General features: G+C 50.5%; 2 protein-coding genes across 2 annotated transcripts in view; both read right to left on the reverse strand.

Annotated features, from left to right (window-relative positions):
* Window positions 1-6,645, reverse strand: part of SIGIRR (single Ig and TIR domain containing) — a 47,795-nt gene extending 41,150 nt beyond the window's left edge. Inside the window, exon 1 of the mRNA XM_077819935.1 lies at window positions 6,626-6,645. Within this exon, the coding sequence (XP_077676061.1) occupies window positions 6,626-6,645 (20 nt within the window). The remainder of the gene's footprint in view (window positions 1-6,625) is intronic.
* A 1,462-nt stretch (window positions 6,646-8,107) lies between these two features.
* The window catches only part of ANO9 (anoctamin 9), a 50,353-nt gene continuing 33,794 nt past the window's right edge, over window positions 8,108-24,666 (reverse strand). Inside the window, exons 15-28 of the mRNA XM_077819936.1 lie at window positions 21,308-21,412; window positions 20,053-20,217; window positions 19,917-19,953; window positions 18,604-18,715; window positions 17,913-17,970; window positions 17,602-17,699; window positions 16,442-16,605; window positions 15,215-15,367; window positions 14,453-14,600; window positions 12,388-12,507; window positions 11,673-11,766; window positions 9,572-9,683; window positions 8,519-8,576; window positions 8,108-8,135 (exon numbers count right to left, since the gene is read on the reverse strand). Of these exons, the coding sequence (XP_077676062.1) occupies window positions 8,108-8,135; window positions 8,519-8,576; window positions 9,572-9,683; window positions 11,673-11,766; window positions 12,388-12,507; window positions 14,453-14,600; window positions 15,215-15,367; window positions 16,442-16,605; window positions 17,602-17,699; window positions 17,913-17,970; window positions 18,604-18,715; window positions 19,917-19,953; window positions 20,053-20,217; window positions 21,308-21,412 (1,452 nt within the window). The remainder of the gene's footprint in view (window positions 8,136-8,518; window positions 8,577-9,571; window positions 9,684-11,672; window positions 11,767-12,387; window positions 12,508-14,452; window positions 14,601-15,214; window positions 15,368-16,441; window positions 16,606-17,601; window positions 17,700-17,912; window positions 17,971-18,603; window positions 18,716-19,916; window positions 19,954-20,052; window positions 20,218-21,307; window positions 21,413-24,666) is intronic.

Consider the following 24,666-nt stretch of genomic DNA (forward strand, 5'->3'; position numbering starts at 1 on the left):
GGGTGATATTGGGGGGCTGGGCTGGCTGTGGGTGGCCTTGGGGAGCTGGGGGGCTGCAGATGATGCTGGGGGGGCTGCAGGTGGCACAGGGGGGCTGTGGGGAGCTGGATTGGCTGTGGTGGGGTGTTGGGGGCTGATCTGTCTGGGGGTGATATTAGGGGGCTGAGCTGGTTGTGGGCGATATTGGGGTGGCTTGGGGGTGGCCTTGGGGAGCTGGGAGGCTGCAGATGACACTGAGGTGGCTGCAGGTGGCAGGGGGGGCTGTGGGGAGCTGGGTTGGCTGTGGTGGGGTGTTGGGGGCTGATCTGGCTGGGGGTGATATTGGGGGGCTGGGCTGGCTGTGGGTGGCCTTGGGGAGCTGGGGGGCTGCAGATGATGCTGGGGGGGCTGCAGGTGGCACAGGGGGGCTGTGGGGAGCTGGATTGGCTGTGGTGGGGTGTTGGGGGCTGATCTGTCTGGGGGTGATATTAGGGGGCTGAGCTGGTTGTGGGCGATATTGGGGTGGCTTGGGGGTGGCCTTGGGGAGCTGGGAGGCTGCAGATGACACTGAGGTGGCTGCAGGTGGCAGGGGGGGCTGTGGGGAGCTGGGTTGGCTGTGGTGGGGTGTTGGGGGCTGATCTGGCTGGGGGTGATATTGGGGGGCTGGGCTGGCTGTGGGTGGCCTTGGGGAGCTGGGGGGCTGCAGATGATGCTGGGGGGGCTGCAGGTGGCACAGGGGGGCTGTGGGGAGCTGGATTGGCTGTGGTGGGGTGTTGGGGGCTGATCTGTCTGGGGGTGATATTAGGGGGCTGAGCTGGTTGTGGGCGATATTGGGGTGGCTTGGGGGTGGCCTTGGGGAGCTGGGAGGCTGCAGATGACACTGAGGTGGCTGCAGGTGGCAGGGGGGGCTGTGGGGAGCTGGGTTGGCTGTGGTGGGGTGTTGGGGGCTGATCTGGCTGGGGGTGATATTGGGGGGCTGGGCTGGCTGTGGGTGGCCTTGGGGAGCTGGGGGCTGCAGATGATGCTGGGGTGGCTGCAGGTGGCAGGGGGGGCTGTGGGGAGCTGGGTTGGCTGTGGTGGGGTGTTGGGGGCTGATCTGGGGGGGGTGATATTGGGGGGCTGGGCTGGCTGTGGGTGGCCTTGCGGGGCTGCAGGTGGCACTGGGGTCTGAGGGCAGCTGGGTTGACTAAGGGCTTGTTGGGGAGCTGCGCTGGCCGGGGACAGGGCCGTGTCCGGGGTGACTCCTACCTATCTCCGTCCAGGGGCCCCCACCCCGGGGGCAGCCTGTGCGGTGGGTGGGGGCGGGGAGGCTTCTTGGCACCTGCACCCAGGCACCGCCCAGTTGCCATGGGAACCCGCGCCCAGGGAGGCGGAGGGGCGGTTCCTCGCCTCCCAGCAGCCACCGCCCCGCGCGGGGCACTCTGGGGTGCTAGTCCCGCGGCAGCCCCGGGGCTGAGATTTCCAGGGGGAGAGGACTACAGCTCCCGGCATGCACCGGGCGGGGTTAAGCCGTGGCCCCGCCCAGACACAGCCCAGCCTATGGCGCAGGACGCGCTCACCTGGCGGGGCGGGGCGGCAGGTGCCTGGCTGGATTCAGCCTGCAGCGGGGGAGGAGGGCGAGGCCCTGGCCCTGGCCCTGGCGGAGGGGATTAGGGAGCCTGCAGGTGGGAGGAGCCTTATCCACTGCACCCCAGGGGCTGTGACCGTCGTCCCCACCTCCGCTCAGCCCTGGGACCCCCTGGCAGCAGGGCGGGTCAGGGGTCTCCGGCCTCGGTCCCAGAGGCCACGGGGATGGGCATGGTCTAAAAACCTAGCTACGTAGGACGGATGAGCCCCCGGGCTGCAGGAGCCAGGACTCGGGCCACTGAATTCAGGGGGTGCTGGAGCAGGACCCCCATTTTTTTGCTTAAAAAGGTGCCCTTAAATAATGGTCAGCATCAGCCTTGCATTGTGTGGTGAGGAAAAACCATCAGCATTGAACTGTTTAGCGGTACCTGCCTGATTTAAATTGAGCCTCCCCGCTCCGAAGAGGCACTGATCTGCGGTGGGTGGGTGGAAATGCACATGGGAACCCAGCTGGGCTGAATTAAGGCAGGAAAGGAAGGGCCAGATGACAGGAGACAGGGTTCTGAACCAGCATCCTGGGTCTGTGTAACTTTCCTTTCAGTGCTCCATGCTCCTGAGCATGATAGCAACCCATCCTGTGCGCAGAGACAATTCACTGCCAGAGTGAAAGCCTTGTCTTCCAGAATCAACCACTTTTATTGTGCGAAGTTGTCAGCGCCGCAGAGAACATTAGAGGACACAAAGCAGCATGTGTCTCTGAGTTGATCCCTGCTGAATTGGATCAACTAAAATTCTAGCTGTGTTAGATGGGTTCTTTAATAGCTGCTGTATTCTCCCTGTCGCCTAATTAGGAGAGTGGAATTCAGCCAGGAGGAGGTATTTCTATCCATAAGTGTGGAAAGGCAAAGAATGCTGGCAATTAATGTTAGATCCACCCCCTTCCCTCCCCACTCCAAATGATGGACTCCTCTAAAGAGCTTGGTGCCAGCATCTCACCCTGCATCACAATGTTCCTTAAAGGTGGGAATGAGATACTAAAGTCCTTTCCAGCAACTTAGACTAATGAAAAGAAAAAAGCTTTTAGGGACAAATTTTGCTCTCCTATGCAATTCCACTGAAAGCCCCAAGGTTGCATGATGATGATAGGGGTGATATTCACTCATGTAAATCAGTAACTCTGTTGACTTCAGTAAAGCTACATTGATTTACAGCAGCTGAGAATCTGGCCCTGAGTAGAGTATGAACCTCAGGATCAGATACAGCCCTTGATTTGTACATGCAACTCCCAGTAACTATAATAAAAGCACCACTGTGGACTCAGAGCAATGTATTTTGAAGCTGTGCAAGCTCAGATAAGCCAACTGTGCACTTGTGCAATTGTTAGACGTACTTAGGAGTTGTTTCTATTTATTACCCTGCCTTGCCATTCTCACTGCTGAGTTAACCCTCAGCACTTCATGGCTTTTAGATGGAGAAGCCAAACCAGAAGCTGTGATCCCTGAGACAGTGCAGTAAATAACTTTTTATTTTTATTGTTGGGTATGACCTGCAGCTGTACCAGGTTGGGCTGTGGGTTTGTCAGATTTTACAAGTTAAACAGGCTTAGGCTGATCTTTACATTAAAGGGATACCTCCAAGGAAAACCCAGCATGGCAAAAAGTGGTGGTGATAAAACTCTGCATATTACTCTCTCTCACTCAGTACTGATTTGTGGCCAGTGTTCTGTTAGAGGTGCCAACTCTAAAGAGACAGGAGTCTGACTAATTGCATCCTCCTGTTCAGATTCTCCCTGCCATCTCAATTTGCTACTGTATTCTTCCTTACTTTCTGTGCTAAGCTTGTAGAATTACTGTGTACAGCTCACAGTGTTGCAATTCAGAGGTGGCTGCATTTCAGTGATGCATGAAGGATTGACTGTGTGAAGGTGCTTTGGGATTAAAGTTGCTATATAAATGTGAGGTTAGTATTCATAGCCAACATAATGCATTTTATGGTATTAAGCCAATTCAGTAAAACTACTTACAATAGCTTTCACCAATGCCAGAAAGAGCATTTCAACGCTCTGGGCAAAATGTGTCAGGGATCCCTTTCAAATCCAAAAATATCACTACAGTAGGATCTAGTGTGCAAGTGTACATAAAAAAGCAGTTGCAACAGCCCTAATGTGGGCACAGTTATATTGATATAAAAGTGTTTCATACAGAGAAAACTTGTTCCCCTTCCCATATGGAAAAAGCCATACCGATATAAGCACCTTTTAGCACTGGATTGTACTGTTCTAACTATTTCAGATTTAAAAACAAACAACCCTCATTGAAATAATTATTGGTACAAAACCTGTGCGTAAATCAGGCTTACATCACAAGTGCTTTGAAAATGTTACCCTAATAAGTTTGTAAATGCCTAGCACAATGTATGTATTTTCCACCCCATACTGTATCATCTGAGCCCTTCCCAGACACTAACACACGTATTTTCACAACTCCCCTAAGTAGTATGGGAAGTATTATCCCCATTTTACAGATGGGTAAATTGACACCAGGATTAAAGGCTGAGCTTTCCAAAGTTGGCTCAGAGATTTGGACACCGCACCGCCAAATGCCTGGGGCAGCTTTGAAAATCTCTGCTGAAGTGACTCATCCCCAGTCATACAGGAAGTTTGTGTCAAAGCTGGAAACTGACCCAGATGGCCTGCATCCCATGCCAATACCTTAATGACTAACAACTCTAACAAGTTCATGGTCCTGCCCTCAAGCCAATATTTAAAATGGCCTTCACATTTCAATTCTTTACCATCCAAACCCAGCCCAACTCTTTGCTTAATAAGCTGAAGCAACATCTTTTAAAAACAAACAAAAAGTTTATTGTATAAAACTGCCTTTATTAAAAAAATTACAATATCAGTGCACAATATTTCAAGCCACCATTACTGAGCATTTTAAAATATGGACAACATACCTGGCATCCAAAATAAGGGAGGCCAGGAAAATATTTTAAATGCCATATCAGTCTGGCGATCGCTGCATTAATGACCTGATTCAGCATGGCACACAAGCACATGTGTAACTTTAAGCATGTGACTAGTCCACTGAAGTCGAATGGGGGGGCCCTGGAGTGGCCACATTGGACTTCTGTGGACTAGTCACATGCTTAAAGTTACACACGTGCCTGAATGCTAGGCTGAATCAGGGCTTGATTCCCCTGCCGTGTTTCACAATCTAGTCACTTATATGTGAAAAACGAATGTAGAACCTAGCATTAGCACAAGGCTGACAAATCAAAAATTCACAAATCAGGATCTTAGAAAAGCTAAGAGTTTTTTGCCTGCAAGATTCATTCAGTCACTGTGCTTAGGCCATATACTTTCTGGCATAGATTAAATACATACTTTTTTAGAGCTGATATTGAACAAGGAAAACAGGAATGACGACAGCAAGAATCAACGTCTGGAACGTCCTGTCTCCGAGTGCTTTGTTGCTCAGCCTTAATGTGGTAGGGCTGGTAGTGGATTTGCATTTAATTGGCTTGATTATTTAAGAAAACTAGAAAATCTTTAAACTACACATTGAAGACTTGTCTAAATACAGAATTTGCACCAATAATGGCATCCCAGCAGAAAAGTCTCATAGTAAAGACAGGTCACACATTGCTAGAGGTCTATCTTTTGTCCCTTGTTTTCTTGTAGTGGCTTTTCAGTGCTTTGCTCGTGCTGTGGCATTGAATAGGGTCCTAGTGTGACCCTTTGGGGCCATCTATTTAGAGATGTCTTCATAGACTGCGTTATTCTGGTGATTTTTTTCTTTTTTTTTTTTGAAAGTGCTGCCTGCACCCTTGCGTCTCCCCAGATGGCAAGGCAATCAAAGATCTCCGCAGGTTTCCATGCTGCTGCATAAGGCATTAGATGGCAGTAATAGCACCGCTGGAAGGCTTGAGGGCTGTACTCCAGGAACAAATGGACTGTTCCTGGCCTTCTGCCAGCATTTGAACAGGGAGGGGAGATCTGGGCAACATGACCCCAGAGCAGTGGAGGGCACACAGGTAAACAGGCTGGTCCTGGCAAAGTACAGTCGGATAGAAGCTGGCATACTGCCAACCTAGTGTGAAATGAGGCGTGCATGAATGTCAACGTTAGTCTGCACTACCTCAATATGCAAGGAACTTTCAAAGGGGATTGGAGAATAAGTATTTCTGGGCCAGTTAGTCCACTTGGAAGAACTGCAGTATGTGTGGGCAGGGAAGGTCATTTGAGTGCTCACTAGCTAACGTTAATGTGATTTTAAACCCCCGCATGTGGGCAAGCCCTATATATGAATTAAACCAATTTAGCTAAACCACTGAAACTTTGTTGCAGGAGTTTAAGTCTGTCTCACTTAGGTTTAGCTTGGCCCCGTTAAAAGGCCCCGATCCTATAATAGGCTCCAAGTCGGTGGACCCCAGCTTTCCCTGGCACTTAGTGTGAAGGGATCTTCCCACACAAGATTCACTGCAGTACTGGGATCTACCTGTGCATTTGCAGATTTAGGAGTTTTCCACTGGGCGTGTTCCAACTGAGCTTTAGCTCTGTGACTCTGACACTAACATTTTTCCAACCTAGCTGTCAGTCCTCATTGAAGGCTGACAAGGGCCCCGATCCACAAAGGTACCTAAGCATTGTAATGCCTAGCTCTCAGGCAGCCTGCCACCTCGTGGAATCATCACCCTGAGCTAGGTGCTCAGGCTCCCCATACAAGGGCATAGGGAGAGTTAGGTGCCTATGGAAGGGATCTTCTGAAGCCAGCCAGCTTAGCGGGGAGTGGCCTACACTAGCCAGGAGTGAAGTGCCAACAAGCGCAGGATTTAAGAGAGGGAACCACCCTACCCCATTACTGTCCAGTGGTTAGGGTACTTGCTTGGGATGTAGGAGATTTAGGGTAAGGCCCTGCTCTGCACCCTTACCCATAGGAGGAACTACTGTGATCCAGTGGCGTAGCTGGTGGGGGGGGGGGGTGAGTGGGGCAGTGGCCGCTCCCGGACTGAGCACAAGTGGCGCCTTGTCAATGTCTTGGCGCCTTTTAAATTTTGCCGCAACGCTTTTACTCACCCGGCGGCGCTCTGGGTCATCGGCGGTACTCTAGGGGCGGGACCTTCAGTGCCGCCAAAGACACCCGGAATGAGTGAGGGCCCGCTCCCGGAGCGCTGCTGGGTGAGTAAAAGCACCACAGCGGGTGGCCCCCCCCCATTTTTTTTTTTTTTTTTTTTTTTTTTTTTTTTTTTTTTTTAAGATCACTCCCCCTGTTCCCTCCACCTGGCTAGGCGGCGGCTGTGATCACTTCAGTAAAAGAGAGAAGAGCAGCTTTCTGGGTGATGGAGGTGTACTGGAGCACTGAGGGTCTCCACTGGAAGGAGGAGGACTGGTGAGACATATGAAATACAAAGGGGATAGAGAAAGTAAGCAATCTACTCCACAGCCCAGCCAGTGAGCCCAGTTTAATGACAAGTGAAGGATTAAAATGAACTACTGAAGATAAAGCCAGGTTGCCTGCCGTAGATTAGCCTGACTGAATGAAATGCTAACACAGGATCTCTGAAAGGATCCAAGGGCTGGTTTACATAGGCCAGCAATTGGTGTCGCTCGCTGCGCCAGAGCAAATCCCACATACAGCTAAGAAGAGCCTCACTCTGCTTCAGTGGAACTAACTGCTGTTTGAAACTGAGATGAGCTCCACCCTTGCCAAACACAGTATTTCCTTGTGTGTACTTGGAGTTTGCAGTGGCTGGTCACCGAGTAATGGAATGAGGGCAAATTCTCAATGTAGACAAGGCCTCAAAGTGCTTTAGATATTAATTATTTAAGCTGCACAGTATCCAGGTGAGGTAGATAGGTGTCTGCCCCATTACATCAACTGAGGCACCTAAGAGGTTAATTTGCACAAGGTCACACATCAATACAGTAAGAACCAGGGATCAGCAGTCAGGAATCTGGTCTCTCGAGATCAATTCCATCTAATCAAGAAATAGGTCTTAGACATAGGATAGGAAGGAGAGTCAGCTGGGACAGAGACTGTCCCTCCAAACTAGGGACAATGTTGGTACAGCAGACAGGGTAACCCCACCCATCCCCATAGACTTGGGCCTTGTATGGTATTTCCTCTTAGCAATGTGGGAGGTGGGTGCAGGGGTAAAATCGTGTCTGCCCCGATGGTGAAAAAGCATGACAAATTCAGCAAAAAAATCTAGCCCTTTTTAGGCTTCTTTGAAAAATCGGACAAAGTGTTATGTTTGGCCAACACTGCAAAGGTTTCCGCCCAGCTCTGAGACATCTTCGAAATGCAGCATTTCTTAAAGATACCCTCTTGTTCCCTGCCACAGTGAGATTCTAAAGGATCTGCTTATGCAAGTTTACCATTGCATTGTTTCCCCCACAGTTAAGAGGCAAAGTCCAAAACAACAGGAGAGAATGAACTGCAGTTGCAAGGTTTGTGGGAGGTGCCTGTATAGTGCCTCCAAAGCCCACAGCACTGTCCTGCTGGATGCTAGGTCTGCAGTCTCTGCTTCTGCCCCCTACCGTGTGCGCAGTGACTTGCTACACTTCTGTAGAGCGATCCATTATGCTGCAAGATACAGAAACAATCCAGGTTGTTCCAGTGACACCAGCAGAGTTATTGAACAGAACAATCAAAATTGAGATGAGTAAGAACCAGTGAGAAAGGCTGGTCGAAAATACTCTAGCAAAGCTATTTTACTGTGGCAAGCAGGGTTTCAATTAAAAGGCTTTTTGTGGAAAGAGTCTGCTAGTCTCAGCAAATTTAGATTATATTGGAAAAAAACCCAAACTGCGGAAAGCTAACATATTTTGATTTGGATACACCATCACAGTGTCTCCTGGAACTTGTAGTTTTGTTCCCCCATGTCCGCATTCTCCTCTGCGGGCTGGGTTTCCTAGCTGGGCTACATCTCCCATAATGCAACAGGATCTGGAACTCCCATGACTTACCACTTCCCTTTGTTAATAGAGGGAGACTGTGGTGCTCCATGTGAAATACAGTCCAGCCCGCAAAGGAGGATGGCAGCATGACGCATCTGAACTATAGCTCCCATTGGCATTACAGCAGCATTTCTTCAGTTTTCAGCAGATATATTTAAATTTTGACTTTTCACCAAAAAAGTCAAGATTTTTCCATGGAAAGTTGAGAAATTTTCATTTCTGTGGAAGTTTTCTGGAGGGGGAAGTCCTCTCCCCAAAATCCCAAATTTTCTGACCATCTTTAGTTTTGAGTCATCTAATCCAGGGGTTCTCAAGCTGTGGTCTATGGATTAGTAAAGGGCTGTGGAGCCCTCCCTCATGCTCTGCAGAATGAGGAATGTGGCTAGCCAAGCATGGGGGGATTGGGAGGACAGGCGGATCCCTCAGAGGTGCACTCTGTCTCTCGTATGACGCCGTTTCCAGAATGAAAAAACTGGAGAATCACTGGGCTAATCCAGCCTCCAGGGGCCAAGGATGGATTGCACCTTCTATTCCCCAGTCTAGTTTTAAGTGAAACCCAGATAGTGCTTCCACTGCTTCCTTTGGGAGGCTAACCAATGCTTGCAGGACTCTCTTCTAAGAGGTCAGATGCCACCAGCCTCCATCTTACACCTCCTCTACTGAACAGGCAGATTAGATGTCAGGAGGTTGACCTGTGGTAGAATTGGTAGTTAAGACCCTAGGATGCTTTGCCCGTGGAGTAAAGAGGACACTTGGCCAACACAGACCATTTATCATCCCTTATACTGACTCCAGCCTAGGCAGAACATAAGCTGTTGTCAAGCCCCACCAGAGACCATTCTGTTCCACCTTTCTGCTCTGCCCACTCCTATTCAGAGATGCCCTTTGAGTGGAGCGGTGGTTGAGGGAGAGCAGCTACTATTAATGGAATCTGTGCAGAGGAGGTGCAGTGACTAACCCCAAGGTCACATAGCCAATCAGGACAAGAAGCCAGGTCTCCTGCTTTAGATCACACTGCCTTCCAGGACCCTTCACAGCTATTCCTAGGACAATACACTAACCTGAGTTCTCTCTGTAGATTTTCATATTTTTTCTTCAGGTGCTTATTCTTAACTGATTGGGGGATGTCGGGTACATACCAGGCTGCAATCAACTTGATGCACAGAGCCACGTGCTGAAATGAGCAAGCAGAGCCCACCATGCAGTCAGAACCCGTTCTCAGGGGAGACAAGCTGTGATCAGTGACCCAGCAATGATTAGCAAGGACTAATAGCTCCATGGCCATGCTCAACTGCTACATTGGCATATACCAAGTACGCAAGCCAATCCAGTGCCCAATCCAATTCCCATTGACTTCAGTGGGAGTTCGATCAGAATCAAAATACACACACACACACACACACACACACACACAGAGTGCTGCATCCAGGGATGATTTATGGGGTAATGCCTCCCATTAGGGCCCCGAATACAGGCTACTACGGGACCCCCCCCAAAACATCAAACCCCCCCTCATTCCAGTCCTGGGAAACCTGGGCCAGAGAGGGTGGCAGATCAGGCCATGAGGACCCACAGTCCCTGGTTTCTCTTAGCTTTCTGTCTGACTCTGGCTGCACCCCACACTCCCCTTTTGAAATGCCAGCTTTGCAATGGTACCACTCCCAGCACAGCTGACTTGAAGCTGCCCTAATTTGCTCCAGCCAAGGGCAGTGGCTGTTTTTCCTGCTAGGCAATGCCATGTCCAGGTGACTAAAGGGCAACTGGCAAGTGAGCAAGGGACTAACAGCAGGAGTGAGTGATTGTCAGCAGGGGCACAGGGGTAGGGGAGAGGGAAAGCGATTGTTGGACTAGATTGATAACTGGTATATTTCTGATATAGGAAATTTAAGAAAAGTGACTCCACAGCAGACCCCAGAATTTGGCCTGACCATTAGAAAGAAACATGTTTCTCAGCCACCCTGCTGAGTCTGTTGATTGAAATTGCCTGTTAGTTTTACAAGATCAGTTTTAATTGTAGAAGCACATCCAGAGACAAAGAGATTGTTCTAAAAGTAACAAGATAACAGCTGTCCTTTATGACTGGTATAACTTTGTTTTTCTGAACTCTGGAATAAGATGTGTGAACCCCCCACTCTTGCATGCTTATCTTGTTAGTTTCCTTTTAGATATAACAAGTGGGATGAATAGACTTATTGAAGTCTTACAGACTGATTTTAGAATGGTTATGTTAAAGGATGAGTAGGTGATAGAATGCAGATGTGACAAGATATACGTTGGAGCGTGATTGTATGTATGATTTAACGAGGAACGAAAGATTAAAGGTTGAGGTGCCAGCCTTAAAATAGGACCATCTGGCTGAAAAATACAGTGGACAAGATAGCCTGATAACCCTAAGGGCATACTTGCCCCAAGAACAGGAGGGCCGAAGAACAAGAGAACCTACTGTCATTCCGTCATTGCTGTGTCATCTGCGTGAGACCAGTCATTGATTACCACTTCAAACATGAGAACAGCATGACGAGGCAAATACATAAGGATGGATTCCTGTAAGAACAGACCCTGAAGACTCAGGACTTTGGGTCCGATTCTGCAAACGAACTTCTAGGAGCATCAGATGCGCATCTGATAAGGCCCTGCTCCCTCTTTGTGTCCAGGCCACCTGGCCAGTGGCTTGGCACGAGCAACTCTAAGGCTGGTAACTATGATAACATCCTTGCAGAACCTGTGTGTGTATAAATGACCGTGTGAATGAATGTGAAATTGAATGGAATATTATAGGTATAACTGACGGCTTACTATGATTCTTTCTGTATTCACAATAAACATGGCATTTTGCCTTATCCCCTTAAAATAAAAACCATCAGGATCTTATTAATTGGTATAACATTATGACAGTGTGGGTGAGTGCAGGAGAACACGGGGGAGGGTCTGAGCAAAGGGGCAGTGCCAAAATAAAGGAGCTAATTGCCTCACTGAAGAGGTCAGGCGGGGGACAAGAGAAGGAAGCCAGTGCGGAAGCAGCACCCTCAGAGTGCCCAGCCAAGCATGCTCACACTCTCCACTGCTCAATCACTCCCCAGGGAAGAATGTGTGACTCTCTTTCCCCCACCGCCTCAGTCTCCTTCCCCATGCCGACCCCAGAACCACCATCCACAGCACCCACCTCAAATAAAATAAGGAAGGCGAGCCGGGCTGCGAAAACGTGCCAGAACTGAACAGAGTAGTCGTAGTCATCGGAGTTCCTGTAATCCCGGTACCTACAGGACAACACCCATCAGCTCTGTGTACACTGCCCATCAAATCCCATCCCCCACTGGTCACAGTCCATCTTTCCGCCCCCCCTAACTGTGAGTCACAGGAGAGGCTTACTGGTTCATTTACTCCCTTTCCCTCTTGGCCCCAGGGCAGCCTTGTTCAGTTCAGGTATAGACGGCTGAGGCAATACGGCTTCCTCCAGCTGACCATTCCGTTGTCCACTCACAGATCCCCAGCTGGCGTAAAGCAGCATAGATCCATTGATTTCAGGGGATCCAAACTGATTTACACCAGCTACAGATCTTGTCTTTCGCTTTTCCAGTAAGTGTGGGAGCTGAAGGGAGGCATGCCAATGTTACCTTAAAACATTCAAGATATTTTTTGTAGACGATATTTGCAATATTTGTTGGGGATGGGAGGGTATTACTGTGAGCATGTGTACAGGGGTGCTGGAACAATTTGTATAGTGGGGGTGCTGAGAGCCATTGACCCAAACTGTACACTATGTATATAATGGAAACCACTTCATGCCAGGGGGTGCAGCAGCACCTCCAGCACCCCTAGTTCCAGCACCTATGGACATGTGTGACTGGATGATGATCCATGCTATTGTCCCCTTTTACCTGCATTCTGTGATCTCACTCCTCATAAAATCTGGAAGCTTTTCGGGCAGCTTCATCTGCCACTCAAAGTCCTGGACACGGAACACCGAGAGGCTGTAGTTGATGTAACCTGTCAAACAGCTGCATAGGGAGAAAACATGGCACTAGACAGTGGCTTAATAGTGCTCCAATGGGGTCGTCCAGGCAAGGATACCCAGGTGAGGATTAGAAGAGATGGGCATCTTTAGCTTGCTTCCAGGCAGTTCTTTTCAGGGTGGGAATCTAAGTCCTGATCCTGCTCTTGTTGAAATTAAATGGCAAAAGCCCCATTGACTTTGATGGTGCAGGAACAAGGCCTCAGAGCTGCTTATTAAAAATCATAAAATTACACAGTGTTTCCTAAGCATAAGAACTGTCTCTGCAAAGTGCTGAGCACCTTCAACTCCCATGGGGGCCAAGGGCTCTTATTAACTCCCAGGACGTGCTCAGGCCCCGGCATGAATGGGCCTATAGCTCAAGAAACATTCCCCATCCCAGAGAGCAATGTAAAGGGCTGATTCTGGATGTTGCCCAGCACCCCGAGTTCCCAGTGAAGTCAAGGGAATGGAGGACACACTACCTTGTGCAGGATCCAACTCAGAGACAAGACAAGGCATGGAATGCACAGGGAGGAGAGATTGTTGGTGAAAAGGGAGAAGGGATGGATTTTTGGAGCAGTGCAATTTAAGGGGGTGGGATTTAGAATCATAGAATCTCAGGGTTGGAAGAGACCTCAGGAGGTCATCTAGTCCAACCCCCTGCTCAAAGCAGGACCAACCCCAACTAAAGCATCCCAGCCAGGGCTTTGTCAAGCCAGACCTTAAAGACCTCTAAGGATGGAGATTCCACCACCTCCCTAGGTAACCCATTCCAGTGCTTCACCACCCTCCTAGTGAAATAGTGTTTCCTAATATCCAACCTAGACCTCCCCCACTGCAACTTGAGACCATTACTCCTTGTTCTGTCATCTGCTACCACTGAGAACAGTCTAGCTCCATCCTCTTTGGAACCCCCCTTCAGGTAGTTGAAGGCTGCTATCAAATCCCTTCTCTACTGCTGACTAAATAAGCCCAGTTCCCTCAGCCTCTCCTCATAAGTCATGTGCCCCAGCCCCCTAATCATTTTCGTTGCCCTCCGCTGGACTCTCTCCAATTTGTCCACATCCTTTCTGTAGTGGGGGGAGGAGTGGAAGGAGAGAGAGAGAGAGGTGCTTCTTAGAGAGGGGCTGAGAGACTGTTCCAGGCTGGGACTAATCCACTCTTTTACTGCTTGACCAAACCACACAATTAAAACAATCAATTATTGACTCCGCATGTAGAGAATTAGATCACATTGTAGGAAGCAGGTAGCCCAGTGTGAAAAACACGACCAAGTGCACTCTTGCAGTGCTAACAGCCGCAGTTAACAGCTGTTTTTACACAAAATGTAAGAGCTTCCCTATGGATTTCTGTGTGGATTACTTTAGTGTCTATTTCAAAAGTAGGCATTAATTAGTCTGAATAGCCAGAACGGCCAGCAGCCAGTGAATGGGTATCTTTTTGGTAGTCATCTGAGCACAATTAGCAGGTGTTTGCATTATTTGTGTACAAAGCAGATACCAACTTGTCAACAGATCTGCTCTGTGGAAATGGGAGTGGAAAATAACTTTGGCTGCAGTTCTTGCTCCTCCCTCTAGAGGTCACTACCTCACCTGTGCCAAATCTGGCTGGTTCTTTATCCCTCTGCAGGCTTCCCAATAGCCTACTGTGCGTCTTAGAGCAAGGACTGCTGGGAAGACCATGCAGCCTCACATCCTACAGGGAACGCTCAACCCTGGGAGCAGCTGCAGCTCCCGGAACTCGTGGGGACCATCCTAAGAGCCACAAGGAGCGAGAGGGAACATAGGGTAGCAGCAGAGCTCCCAAGGTCCTGGCTGGGCTTTGCCGCCCAGTGGTGCTGGGAGAGATGGCTTTCCCCGTGCAGCAGGGACAGGCTCACTCAGACACAGAAAGCGAGCAAGGTGGCCGCGGTTCTGGAAAGGCTGTGGCAGTTGTGGGGTGACACTTACTTGATATCAGTGCGGTTCTGCAGCTTGCAGGGGCTGTACGTGTATTTGTAGACCTGCATGGGGATGAAGTCTGAGGTGATGGCGATCACCAGGCCGTTGCCAATGACGGCCAAAATACCAATGGCCTCCAGAACCTGCAGCCAGATGCCTGAAAGAGAACAGAAGTCAGAGACACGCCCAGCTAGGCATGCCCACAGCTGCGTTGGTGGCCAGGACACTGCTCTGCGAGCTTTGCCATTGCCACTAATGGGAGGAGGATTGGGCTTGACCAGGCTGATCTCTGGAGTTGTGCTCTGTGGGGCACAGCATGGTGGCCCAGCACAGCAGCCGTGCTTCAGTAAGAGCACTACAATGATGAGCCTTACCCAGTACCGTATCCACCCACTGAGGCGGGCGGACGGGCTGCGTATGAACGTGAGGAACTAGCAATGCGTTCTTGGCCAAAGCAAAGTGTATCTAGATTCTACCCATGCCTCTACCAATGCGCCTCAGTCCCGACTTACAGCCCCCCTGCTGTTCGAGTCCTGCCCCTTCCCCCCAGCTCTTCAAATGCACCCTCTATCTCTAACTGTCCCCTGGAACAGCAGAAACGGGAGCAGACAAATGTTCTGGCACCATGACTTAGGGAAAGAGTCGGCTGCAGTAGTTAGTGCCATTGTTAAGTCTTGGGGTAAGATTAGCCCTTCCCCCCCCTCCCCATAGTGCCTTCTTTATTGGGCCCATGCTCTTCATGGAGAGCCCCTCCCCTTGGCCCCTGCTCACCGATGTCTTTGGCTTTCCTAGGCACTATGCGCCTCTGCAGCTGCACCATCTTGATGGCATCCAGCCGGATCTCAAAGAGGTTATTGAAGAAGGCCAGTAGCGGGGCGAGGGGGAAGGCAGCCACAAAGATGGTGGTGAAGCTGTACTGGATCACTGAGAACAGGACGAAGCACAGGTACCGTGAGGGAGCTGTGGGGACATCCAGCTAGACCACAGGTCCAAGTACTTCCTGTATGCGCGATGCCTCAGAGCCGGATGTTGGCATGGCAATGTGAGAGGATGAGTCAGACTCCCCCTCTAGCCCTCCGTGTGATCTGCTCACTTCATGGCTGTAGCCATAGAAGGGCGGGGTGGGTGGGGGAGAGAATCAGGAGCTGCACGTCCAGTTCTACTTTCTCCAACGCCATCCATGCAGGAGTGATCCCAGAGGGGTGAGACCTGGACTCTGCCCCCATTCCCCAAAGTGCAGGCTCCTTAGCTGAACAGGGATGGGGGGAGGAGAGGGGAGAGTAGTAGCTAGTGGTCACAGCCAGTACCCAAATGCTACCAGAAGCAAGGGCGGGACAGGGCAGGAAAGGAATTGGCCGTCCCTGAGGCACAAATCCTTCCCAGGCCGCACAGTTACCTGCCAGATCTTGCTTGGGGCAAGATATGTGAGAGTGACCCCTAGCAGGTGTGTGAGTGAATCTGCCCAGTCTGTGCCCATTTCTCCCTGGGCTCTGCAGTCTTAGCACAGGGATGGGCTACAGACTGGGTGAGCTGCAGGGCTGGTTCCCTTGCACCTTTCCCTCAGTGGTGAATGCAGAGTCACCAAGCCTGACTGCGTTCCACAAGTGGAGACCTAGGACCTGCCCCCACTCCCAGGGATGTGAATGGGCATTTGGTATTACTGCTCTGTCACAAGGGTGGCCAGTTTCTCTCACAGGAGCCCCAGTCCAGCTAGCTGCAAGGGTATGACACCCCCTTAGCCCCAACATCAGGAACTGGACCCCGAAGCAGGAAGCATGGTCACGCCCAGCTCCAGGGCATTCAGAACACCCTTTGTGTACTGGGTGCAAGGAAACCTGGGTTGAACAAGCAGCTAACACCTGCTGCCCCTGGAGAAAAACTGACCCCAAGAGAAGAGGCAATGGGAATGGGCAGGCGTGTGCCCAGAACACAGCACCGGAGAACCAGGCATTCCCTGCTGCCCACTAGTTACACCTGAGACCCCAGAGCGCCACATACTCATTTCCAAGAACTCGTCGAACAAACTGAAGACATTGACCTCGCTGAGTTGGTAGTTCTTGAGCCACTGCTCCTTGCAGGAGTCCTGGGGTCCTTTCTCTGTGTGAACTTTGTCTTTGTTCATTGGGTTGGCAGGCGACTTTAGGAACCTTAATTTTAGCCAGCTGCAGGGACAGTAACACAAAGGCAGAGGGGTGAGGGATATATGCTAAAGAGCCAAGTGTGGGGGCTACCAGAGCAGCTCCCTGCACTGGGCCAACGGTAACACCTCTGGAACACCAACATGGAGACTTGAGCAGTGGGTTGGTTCTGTGGTAGGGTCTCACACACACACTCTCCCCTTTCCTCTCTCTCAAACACCTTCTGCTGGTGTGATTGGGGGAATTCTTACTGATAGCAGAAGGCAGTTTCCATCTATAAGATGGCCCAATAGCTGTAGTTTACCTACGGCCTGACTGTGAATCCCGTTCCAACATCGATGAGCACGTACTCATGAGACTAATCTCACTAAAAGCAACAGGGCTATTTTGGTGTAACTGCTCCCCAAGACAAGTAAAGTTGGGGCCTAAAAATTCAGGAAGTGGCAAACATACTAAATAGCTCGGAGGGCCATTCCAAATGTCAAATAAAATTAGTTTTAAAAGAAAAATGGAGTGAATATTTAGAGTCGGGTCAAGGTGCCAGTTAGAGCTAGGCCAAGCTTTTCATGGGGAATAATTTATTTAGTGAGTTCAGCCCTTTTTCTGTCTGACTTGTCCAGACATTTGATTTATTTGTTCTTTTCTCAAATCGTTTTTGTGACGAGGTCTGAGCTGAACTCTGCGTATGGACCTTCCAGTCCATGGGTCTGTATTCGGAATGCACTATTCTGGCTCTGTGATTAGGCACACTGTCACACGGTATTGTTCCTGTCCCCTGACCAGATCTACTTCAGAGACTACAACTTCCTTCTCCAGAGACAGATTTCATTCTCATGAAGAGAATTTGCTGACTGAACTTATCTCAGCAACTGGCCTCACACTCGCTTTCCCCAGACACTGCCTGGGGGAATCCCAGTTAAAGTTTGTAATCAGAGCAGAGTGCTTCTGCAAGCAGAAACGTACAGTTCAGACATGTGAGCGCATCCTACTGGCCTAAGTGCCTAGGGTGTGCTGACTTACGGGGTGAGGTACTCCACCAAGTTACTCAGGGTCTGCTTGAGGGTCATTATGATGGCCATCTGGATAAAGAGATCAGTGATGCAGCCACTGGGGTGGCACTGCAAAGAGAAGAGAGTTATACTGTGCGGATCAAATGGGCTGGCTTTGGGACAAAGGGCTGGGTGCTAGATACATGGGCCAAGAAGAACCTGGAGTGATTGGAAGGGTTGTACTGGGTAGAAGGAAGCAATGATTTTAACAGAGACAGTGCCAGGGATGTGGGTGGGGAAGGGGCAGAGAGGGCATTAGAGCACTATGGACAATTTACTCACCTCCTCCAGCCTCCACTTGCCAGCTACGCGCACATAGTTCCCAGGACGGCCGTTAATCCTGACCAGGAGAGTGCAGAGTTAAATAGGCCTGACGCTAGTGCTCCTAGCACCTCCCTCTGTAAGCAGGGAGCTGGGAGAGTAATGACTCCCCCTGGGACAGACACCGAGGCACCAAAGGGGAGAGAGAGAGAGGCAGGTACAGAGACTGAAAGAGAGAGGGGGTGGGAGATAAACACAGGCGGAGTCAAGCGCACCAGCCCAGCAATAGAGGGACAGACAGAAACCGAGAGAAAGACGAGCCGAGAGAGGTGGAGAACTACACCCCCAGCCCAAAAAACAAGGGTGAAATCCTGGCCCCATTGAAATCAATGGCAAAATTCCCAGTGACCTCCAGGGGGCCAAGATTTCACCCACAGAATCAACATCCAGGAAGTCAGGCTGCAGGAGCCCTCTCTCACTCACTCACTAGCAGCACCAGCCTTCTTTATCCCTGCCACCAGAGCAGCCAATCCCCTCCCCCTGCAACCAATGGTTAGAAGCACCAGGCAAACCTGACTGGGTTTATGGGCCTCCCTAGGGTGATTGGCCCTGGCTGTGTGTTACAGTACTAATGCAGACCTCCGCCCGGGGTGAATGGGTACAGCTCCTTCTGTGCCCAGTGACCCCAGCTGGGGACCTGGCCAGGGCTCACCTTCCCAGGAAGAAGGCGATGTAGATCAGCGAGGAGAAGTAGGTGAAGAACTGGAAGGTGAAGATTTTCACAGTGAAGATGTTCTCACGCTCCGAGAACGTCCGCGGAGTCTCTGGAAACGGGAGCGCAGGTGGGTGGGTTAGTCACAGCAGCAGGAGCCCGCCGCCCCCTGCCCCCAAACTTCTTGGACAGGCACCTTCAGCCCATCGTGCTTTCATTCCAAAGCACTTGGGCCTTTTAGTGACCCAGACTCCCCCGGACCTGAACCTGATCCCCTGGATTTGTAGCCCAAGTTCTAGTAAACCTCAGCAATCCCAGGACTTTGACACAGCGATCCATGTACTTGTGGCTTCTGTTACGGCAATCAGCTGTGCCGGGGCTACACTCAAACTAGAGCTGGGAAGGCACCGATTTCACCAGCTCTCCAGCAGCTGCCCTGGCTTCCTGTTAACGTCGGGGTGCAATCTGACATGCTGCCTTGGCTCTCTGAAGCCCTGCTTTTGGCTCTCTGCCAGACTCACTTCTCTTTACATGAGGCTTGGTAGCAGCAGAGATCAGAATGGGGGCTGGAGCAGAGAGTCCCTCTATTTAACTATCTGATGCTAGTGGCCTCCCAACAGAAAACCCTTGACCCTGGACTTGCTCCCGGCCTGCTGTGCTCATTAGAGTTCTGGCCAGGGCTCACTTCATTTGCCTAGGGGACAGAGGTGGTGGTGGTGGCAATTCCCTTCTCTTTGCTGGGCAGTACAGCAGCGGTTCTCAACCAGGGGTCCAGGACCCCCCAGAGGGCCTCCAACAGGTTTCAGGGGCCAAGCAGGGCCAGCATCCGACTCGCTGGGACCCAGGGCAGAAAGCCAAAGCCCCACCACTTGGGGCGGAAGCCCAGGCCCCTGAGCCCCGCCACCCGGGGCTAAAGGTGAAGCCTGAGCCATGTAGCTTCGCTGGGGGCCCTGTGGCGTTGGGCCCCAGGCAATTGCCCTGCTTGCAACCCCCTAACACCGGCCCTGGCTTTTATATGCAGAAAACCAGCTATTGCGGCCCAGGTGGGCCATGGAGTTTTTATAGCATGTTTGGGGGGGGGCCTCTGAAAGAAAAAGGGCGAGAACCTCAGCCGTCCAGGAGCTAGGTGGCGTTAGCATATTTCAAGATGTTCTTTACGAGCAGCTGCGAGGGCCAGAGCGAAAAAGCCCATTGACATCAATGGAGAGACTAGGCCCCTTTTAGGGCTCCACCAACAACGTTCAGGATGAATCCAGCCAGCTGCGCTGGAGGATGCTAGATGCAGGGTGAATACAGCACGCGCTTTGCCTTACCCAGGTCACAGAGAAAGAGCGCCACACGCCTGTTCACCTGCAACACAGGAGAGGGAGGGTGAAAGGGGAGAAGGGACGGGCAGGGTGTTTGATTGCGGGAGAACGAGGAGGGCTCCCACCACGCAGCGCTCCGTACCTTGGTCATGATGATGATGGTGATGTAATGCAGCACAGCCCCCGTCATCACCGCCACGGTGCTGGCCCGTTCTCGGATGAACTCGAAGTTGCTTTGGGTGAAGACGACAGTCGCCACCACCCGGTAGATGACGAGACCGTGGGCGATGCCAATGAGCACGGTGATCTGGGAGGGCAGCATGTCGTCAGAGCTCTTGCGGGGATTAGAGATGGGAGGAGCAGGGGAGGCAGGTAATGAAGGTGGATGGGGAAACTGAGCAAACTGGGTGCATGGGGGCGAAAGACTTAAATGCAGCTAGAGGATGGGTTCTGTGCGCTTAACAGCTGCAGGTCAAGATCCAGGCCCTTAGTGCCCACGCCCAGCCTGCAGGATGGAATGCCTGTGCCCGGCACAGTTTCTGGGAGGAGTGACGTGATTAATACAGAGGACATTGACGAGCAAAGGAGGTGGAGGAACAAGTGCGTGCATGTATGGTCCGATGTTGCTGGCACTCCCATTGTGGACTCTGGCCCCCCCCCCCCCCCATTGTGAGTAGCATAATAGTCACCCATCCTGTTTCTGTCCCCGCTGACCCCCTGCCCCAGGTGTACAGTTTGGATAGGTTTTCCCTACACCATTTCCCCTGTAGCACAGCGTGTAGGAAGGGATGGGTGCTGGGACTCTCTCTGCCGCAGCACGGCAGAATGGCAGGCAGCTGGCACGTGTCAGTGAGCTCACAGGAAACAAACTGGCCTTTTCCGTGCAAATGGCGGCCTCCCTGCCATCCCCGTGTGAGTTTAGCACCCAAGTGACAGCCCTGCAGACTGAATGCGCCCCCCGCCCATCCAAAAACCAGGCAGAGGACATGCAGCCGCAGTTCACGTTTTCCACAGAGTGACTGCCCCGCAGATGGGCTTCACTCCTCTCTAGTAGCGGGCTAGGAACGCACGATATGCAGGCCCACTCAATCCATGCCCGCTCCGAGACTGGGCCAGTTAATGCGGACTCATCTGGGGGGGCGGGTTTTAGGAACCAGACTGAGATCACTACACAGGCCGCCAAGCAGCCATACAACGGCGAGGACTTGAAATCTCCACCACCCTGGGCCAGAAGCCACCGGCATCTTAGAGCTGAAAGGCTCTGCAGCCCATCCCCAGCCCCCGAAGCTATTCAGGGTCCTGTCCCCCTCAAACGCCTTTCCGTGTCATTCACGCCTATAGCTCAATGCTGTCGAAATCCCCAAGCCCGTGGAGGTGTCTGAGCCAACAGCACGTACCATAAGCAGGACTAAGAGAAGCAGGATAGTGCTGCGGACATAAGAGTGCTGGTACTCCTTGAGGGTATGCTCGGGGTTATTGATCAGCTGCAAGGCCAGCTCCTCCTGGGGATGGGGGGAAAAGAATATGCATCAGAGCAATACACTAGGGAAAAGCAAGCCGGGGCAGTGTAGTGCCTCACATGTGTCAATGAGATGGAAGCATGCGATGAACAGGACATGTTCTGGCAGGGCAGAAGAGGGACAGGACTTGTAGCAGATCCTAAGGTAGCTTCTTCACATAGCCTGCATGTCAAAGCCTGAAATCTCCCAGCCTGGCTAGCACAGGGTCTCCATAACTTGGCCTGGATTGGACATTCCTAGAAATGGCTGTGGGTTATATCATGCATACAGGCATGTTTCAGACTGATCTGATTGACCCCAGTCTTTATAAACAGGAGTGACAGTAGTTCCTGTGCTGCGCCCTAATGCATAGCCTGCATCTAAAACCCTTTCAGGGAAAGGGCTTCAGGGGCCTGCGCTCCTTTCCTAATAAGGACAGGAAGATCTGGGAGCACCTCTCCTACAGCAGTGCCTCAATAATCCCAGTTCAGATTCCTGCTGCGTGAGGGTCCCCCTCTGCAGTACCAGCTAGGATCGCAGTGGTGAGCGTCCTCCCAGCATTGCCTTTACTAGCAGCAGTTGGAACAGAAATTTTCCATATGCCTGTACACAGCCCAGCATTCACCTGCCTACTGGCAAGAGAGACAATGGCACAGGGAGGGAGTGACGTTTACTGTGTGCAGGTCTGGTCTCCCATGTTTAAGAAAGATGAATTCAAACTGGAACAGTTGCAGAGAAGGGCTACTAGGATGATCCGAGGAATGGAAAACCCACCTTATGAGAGGACACTCAAAGAACTTGTTTCAGAGTAACAGCCGTGTTAGTCTGTATTCGCAAAAAGAAAAGGAGTACTTGTGGCACCTTAGAGACTAACCAATTTATTTGAGCATGAGCTTTCGTGAGCTACAGCTCACTTCATCAGATGTATACCGTGGAAACTGCAGCAGACTTTATATATACACAGAGAATATGAAACAATACCTCCTCCCACCCCACTGTCCTGCGTGTATATATAAAGTCTGCTGCAGTTTCCACGGTATACATCTGATGAAGTGAGCTGTAGCTCACGAAAGCTCATGCTCAAATAAATTGGTTAGTCTCTAAGGTGCCACAAGTACTCCTTTTCTTCTTTCAAAGAACTTGGCTTGTTTAGTCTAACCAAAAGAAGGCTGAGGGGAGATAGGATTGCTCTCTATAAACACATCAGAGGGGTAAGTACCAGGGAGGGAGAGGAGTTATTTAAGTTAAAGTGTCAACATGGATGTGACGTTATACCCCATATTCTTCACAGAAATATTGTTATGAAAGGAATATGGCATAACTAAGATGTTTTATGCAAGATGGGTCATGTGAGAGATCATTGGAAAGGTTCTGATTTACTGAATGTGATTCTCCAATTTGTGGGCATGTATCAGCTCTGTATCTAAAGTTAGGAATATGGACTATGTAACAATTACAGCTGGGCGTGCATTTGGGAGACACCCACCAGACAACAGGCCATCACACTTGATGGGCCATTAGGAAGAAACAACAAGACAATGAAGATACTAATCTCTCCTTCCTGTAGCTGTGACACTAGTAGGTCAGGTGGTCCTGTCACCTGACACTTAAACATCATCTTGGACTTCTAGTAATTTTCCACTAAAAGGAGAGGGGGGTGGGTCAAGTTTGGGAAACAAGAAGATTCCCGCCTTACGTAAATCTTATTTAAGGGTGGTGAGGAAGGCAAATGGGATTTTACTCCATTGTCTGCCTGTCCAAGAAGAAAGACTGTGAAAGACACCTGAAGGGAAGGCAAGGGGGGAGTCCAGACTGAGATAGGGGTCCAGTCTGGAACTCTAAGCTACAGAAACTTTGCAACCTGCCTAAAACAACATTTAGGATAAGAAATTACATTTTGTAACCTGAAAAGGAGTACTAGTGGCACCTTAGAGACTAACCAATTTATTTGAGTATAAGCTTTCGTGAGCTATAGCTCACTTCATCGGATGCATACTGTGGAAAGTATCTTCTACACTTTCCACAGTATGCATCCGATGAAGTGAGCTACAGCTCACGAAAGCTTATGCTCAAATAAATTGGTTAGTCTCTAAGGTGCCACAAGTCCTCCTTTTCTTTTTGCGAATACAGACTAACATGGTTGCTACTCTGAAACCTGTCATTTCGTAACCTGTTTCTTGAGTGTATTAAACTTAGCTTGCAGATTTTGTTTTCTTTGCTCAATAATCTGCTTTGTCCTATTTGTTATCTCTTATATTCACTTAAAACCTGCCTTTTATAGTTAATAATTTTGTTTTGTTTATTATTAAACCCAGTTTGTGCAATTCCTAACTGGGGGGAAAAGAAGTTATGCATCTCTCTCTTTACATTGAGGGAGAGAGGGAATTTTTACGAGTCTGCACTGTGAAGCTCTTCCTATACAGCGCAAGACAGTATTATTTTGGGTGTGCACATGAACACTGGGTGAATCCTCTCACACCGAGCTGACTTCAGTCTGGGTCTGCAGCGGGGTGTGGCCCTACCTCTGTGTGTGCTGCAAGAGGCCGGAGAGCCTAATTCAGCAAAACAGGGAGAGGGAATCCAGGCTGGTGGAGCAGGAAGAGGGCCTCAGCGAAACCCCAGTACATCAGGTGGCATCCCAAGGGGATCTAACCTGTCACAGTGGAGGTAAACTGGCCATCAACAAGTTTAGGCTTGAAATTAGACAAAGGTTTCTAACCATCAGAGGAGTGAAGCTCAGGAGCAGCCTCCCAAGGGAAGCAGTGGGGGCAAAATACCTAACTGGCTTCAAGACTGAGCTTGATAAATTTATGGAGGGGATGGTATGATGAGATTGATTACAATGGCATGTAGTCAATCTGCGACTGCTAGCAGCAAACATCTCCGATGGCTGTTGATGGGACACTAGATGGGGAGGGCTCCGAGTTACTATGGGGAATTCTTTCCCAGGTGTCTGACTGGTGGGTCTTGCCCACATACTCAGGGTCTAACTGATCACCATATATGGGACCAGGAAAGAATTTTCCCCAACGTCAGATTGCCAGAGACTGTAGGGGGGTTTTCACCTTCCTCTGCAGTATGGGGCATGGATTACTTGCAGGTTTAAACTAGTGTAAACGGTGGATTCTCTGTAACTTGAAGTCTTTAAACCATTATTTGAGGACGTCAGTAACCCAGCCAGAGGTTAGGGGTCTATGACAGGAGTGGGTGGGTGAGGTTCTGTGGCTGCGATGTGCAGGAGATCGGACTAGATGATC

This window comes from Eretmochelys imbricata, chromosome 6 (assembly GCF_965152235.1).
Source record: "Eretmochelys imbricata isolate rEreImb1 chromosome 6, rEreImb1.hap1, whole genome shotgun sequence".
NCBI classification, from domain to species: Eukaryota; Metazoa; Chordata; order Testudines; family Cheloniidae; genus Eretmochelys; species Eretmochelys imbricata.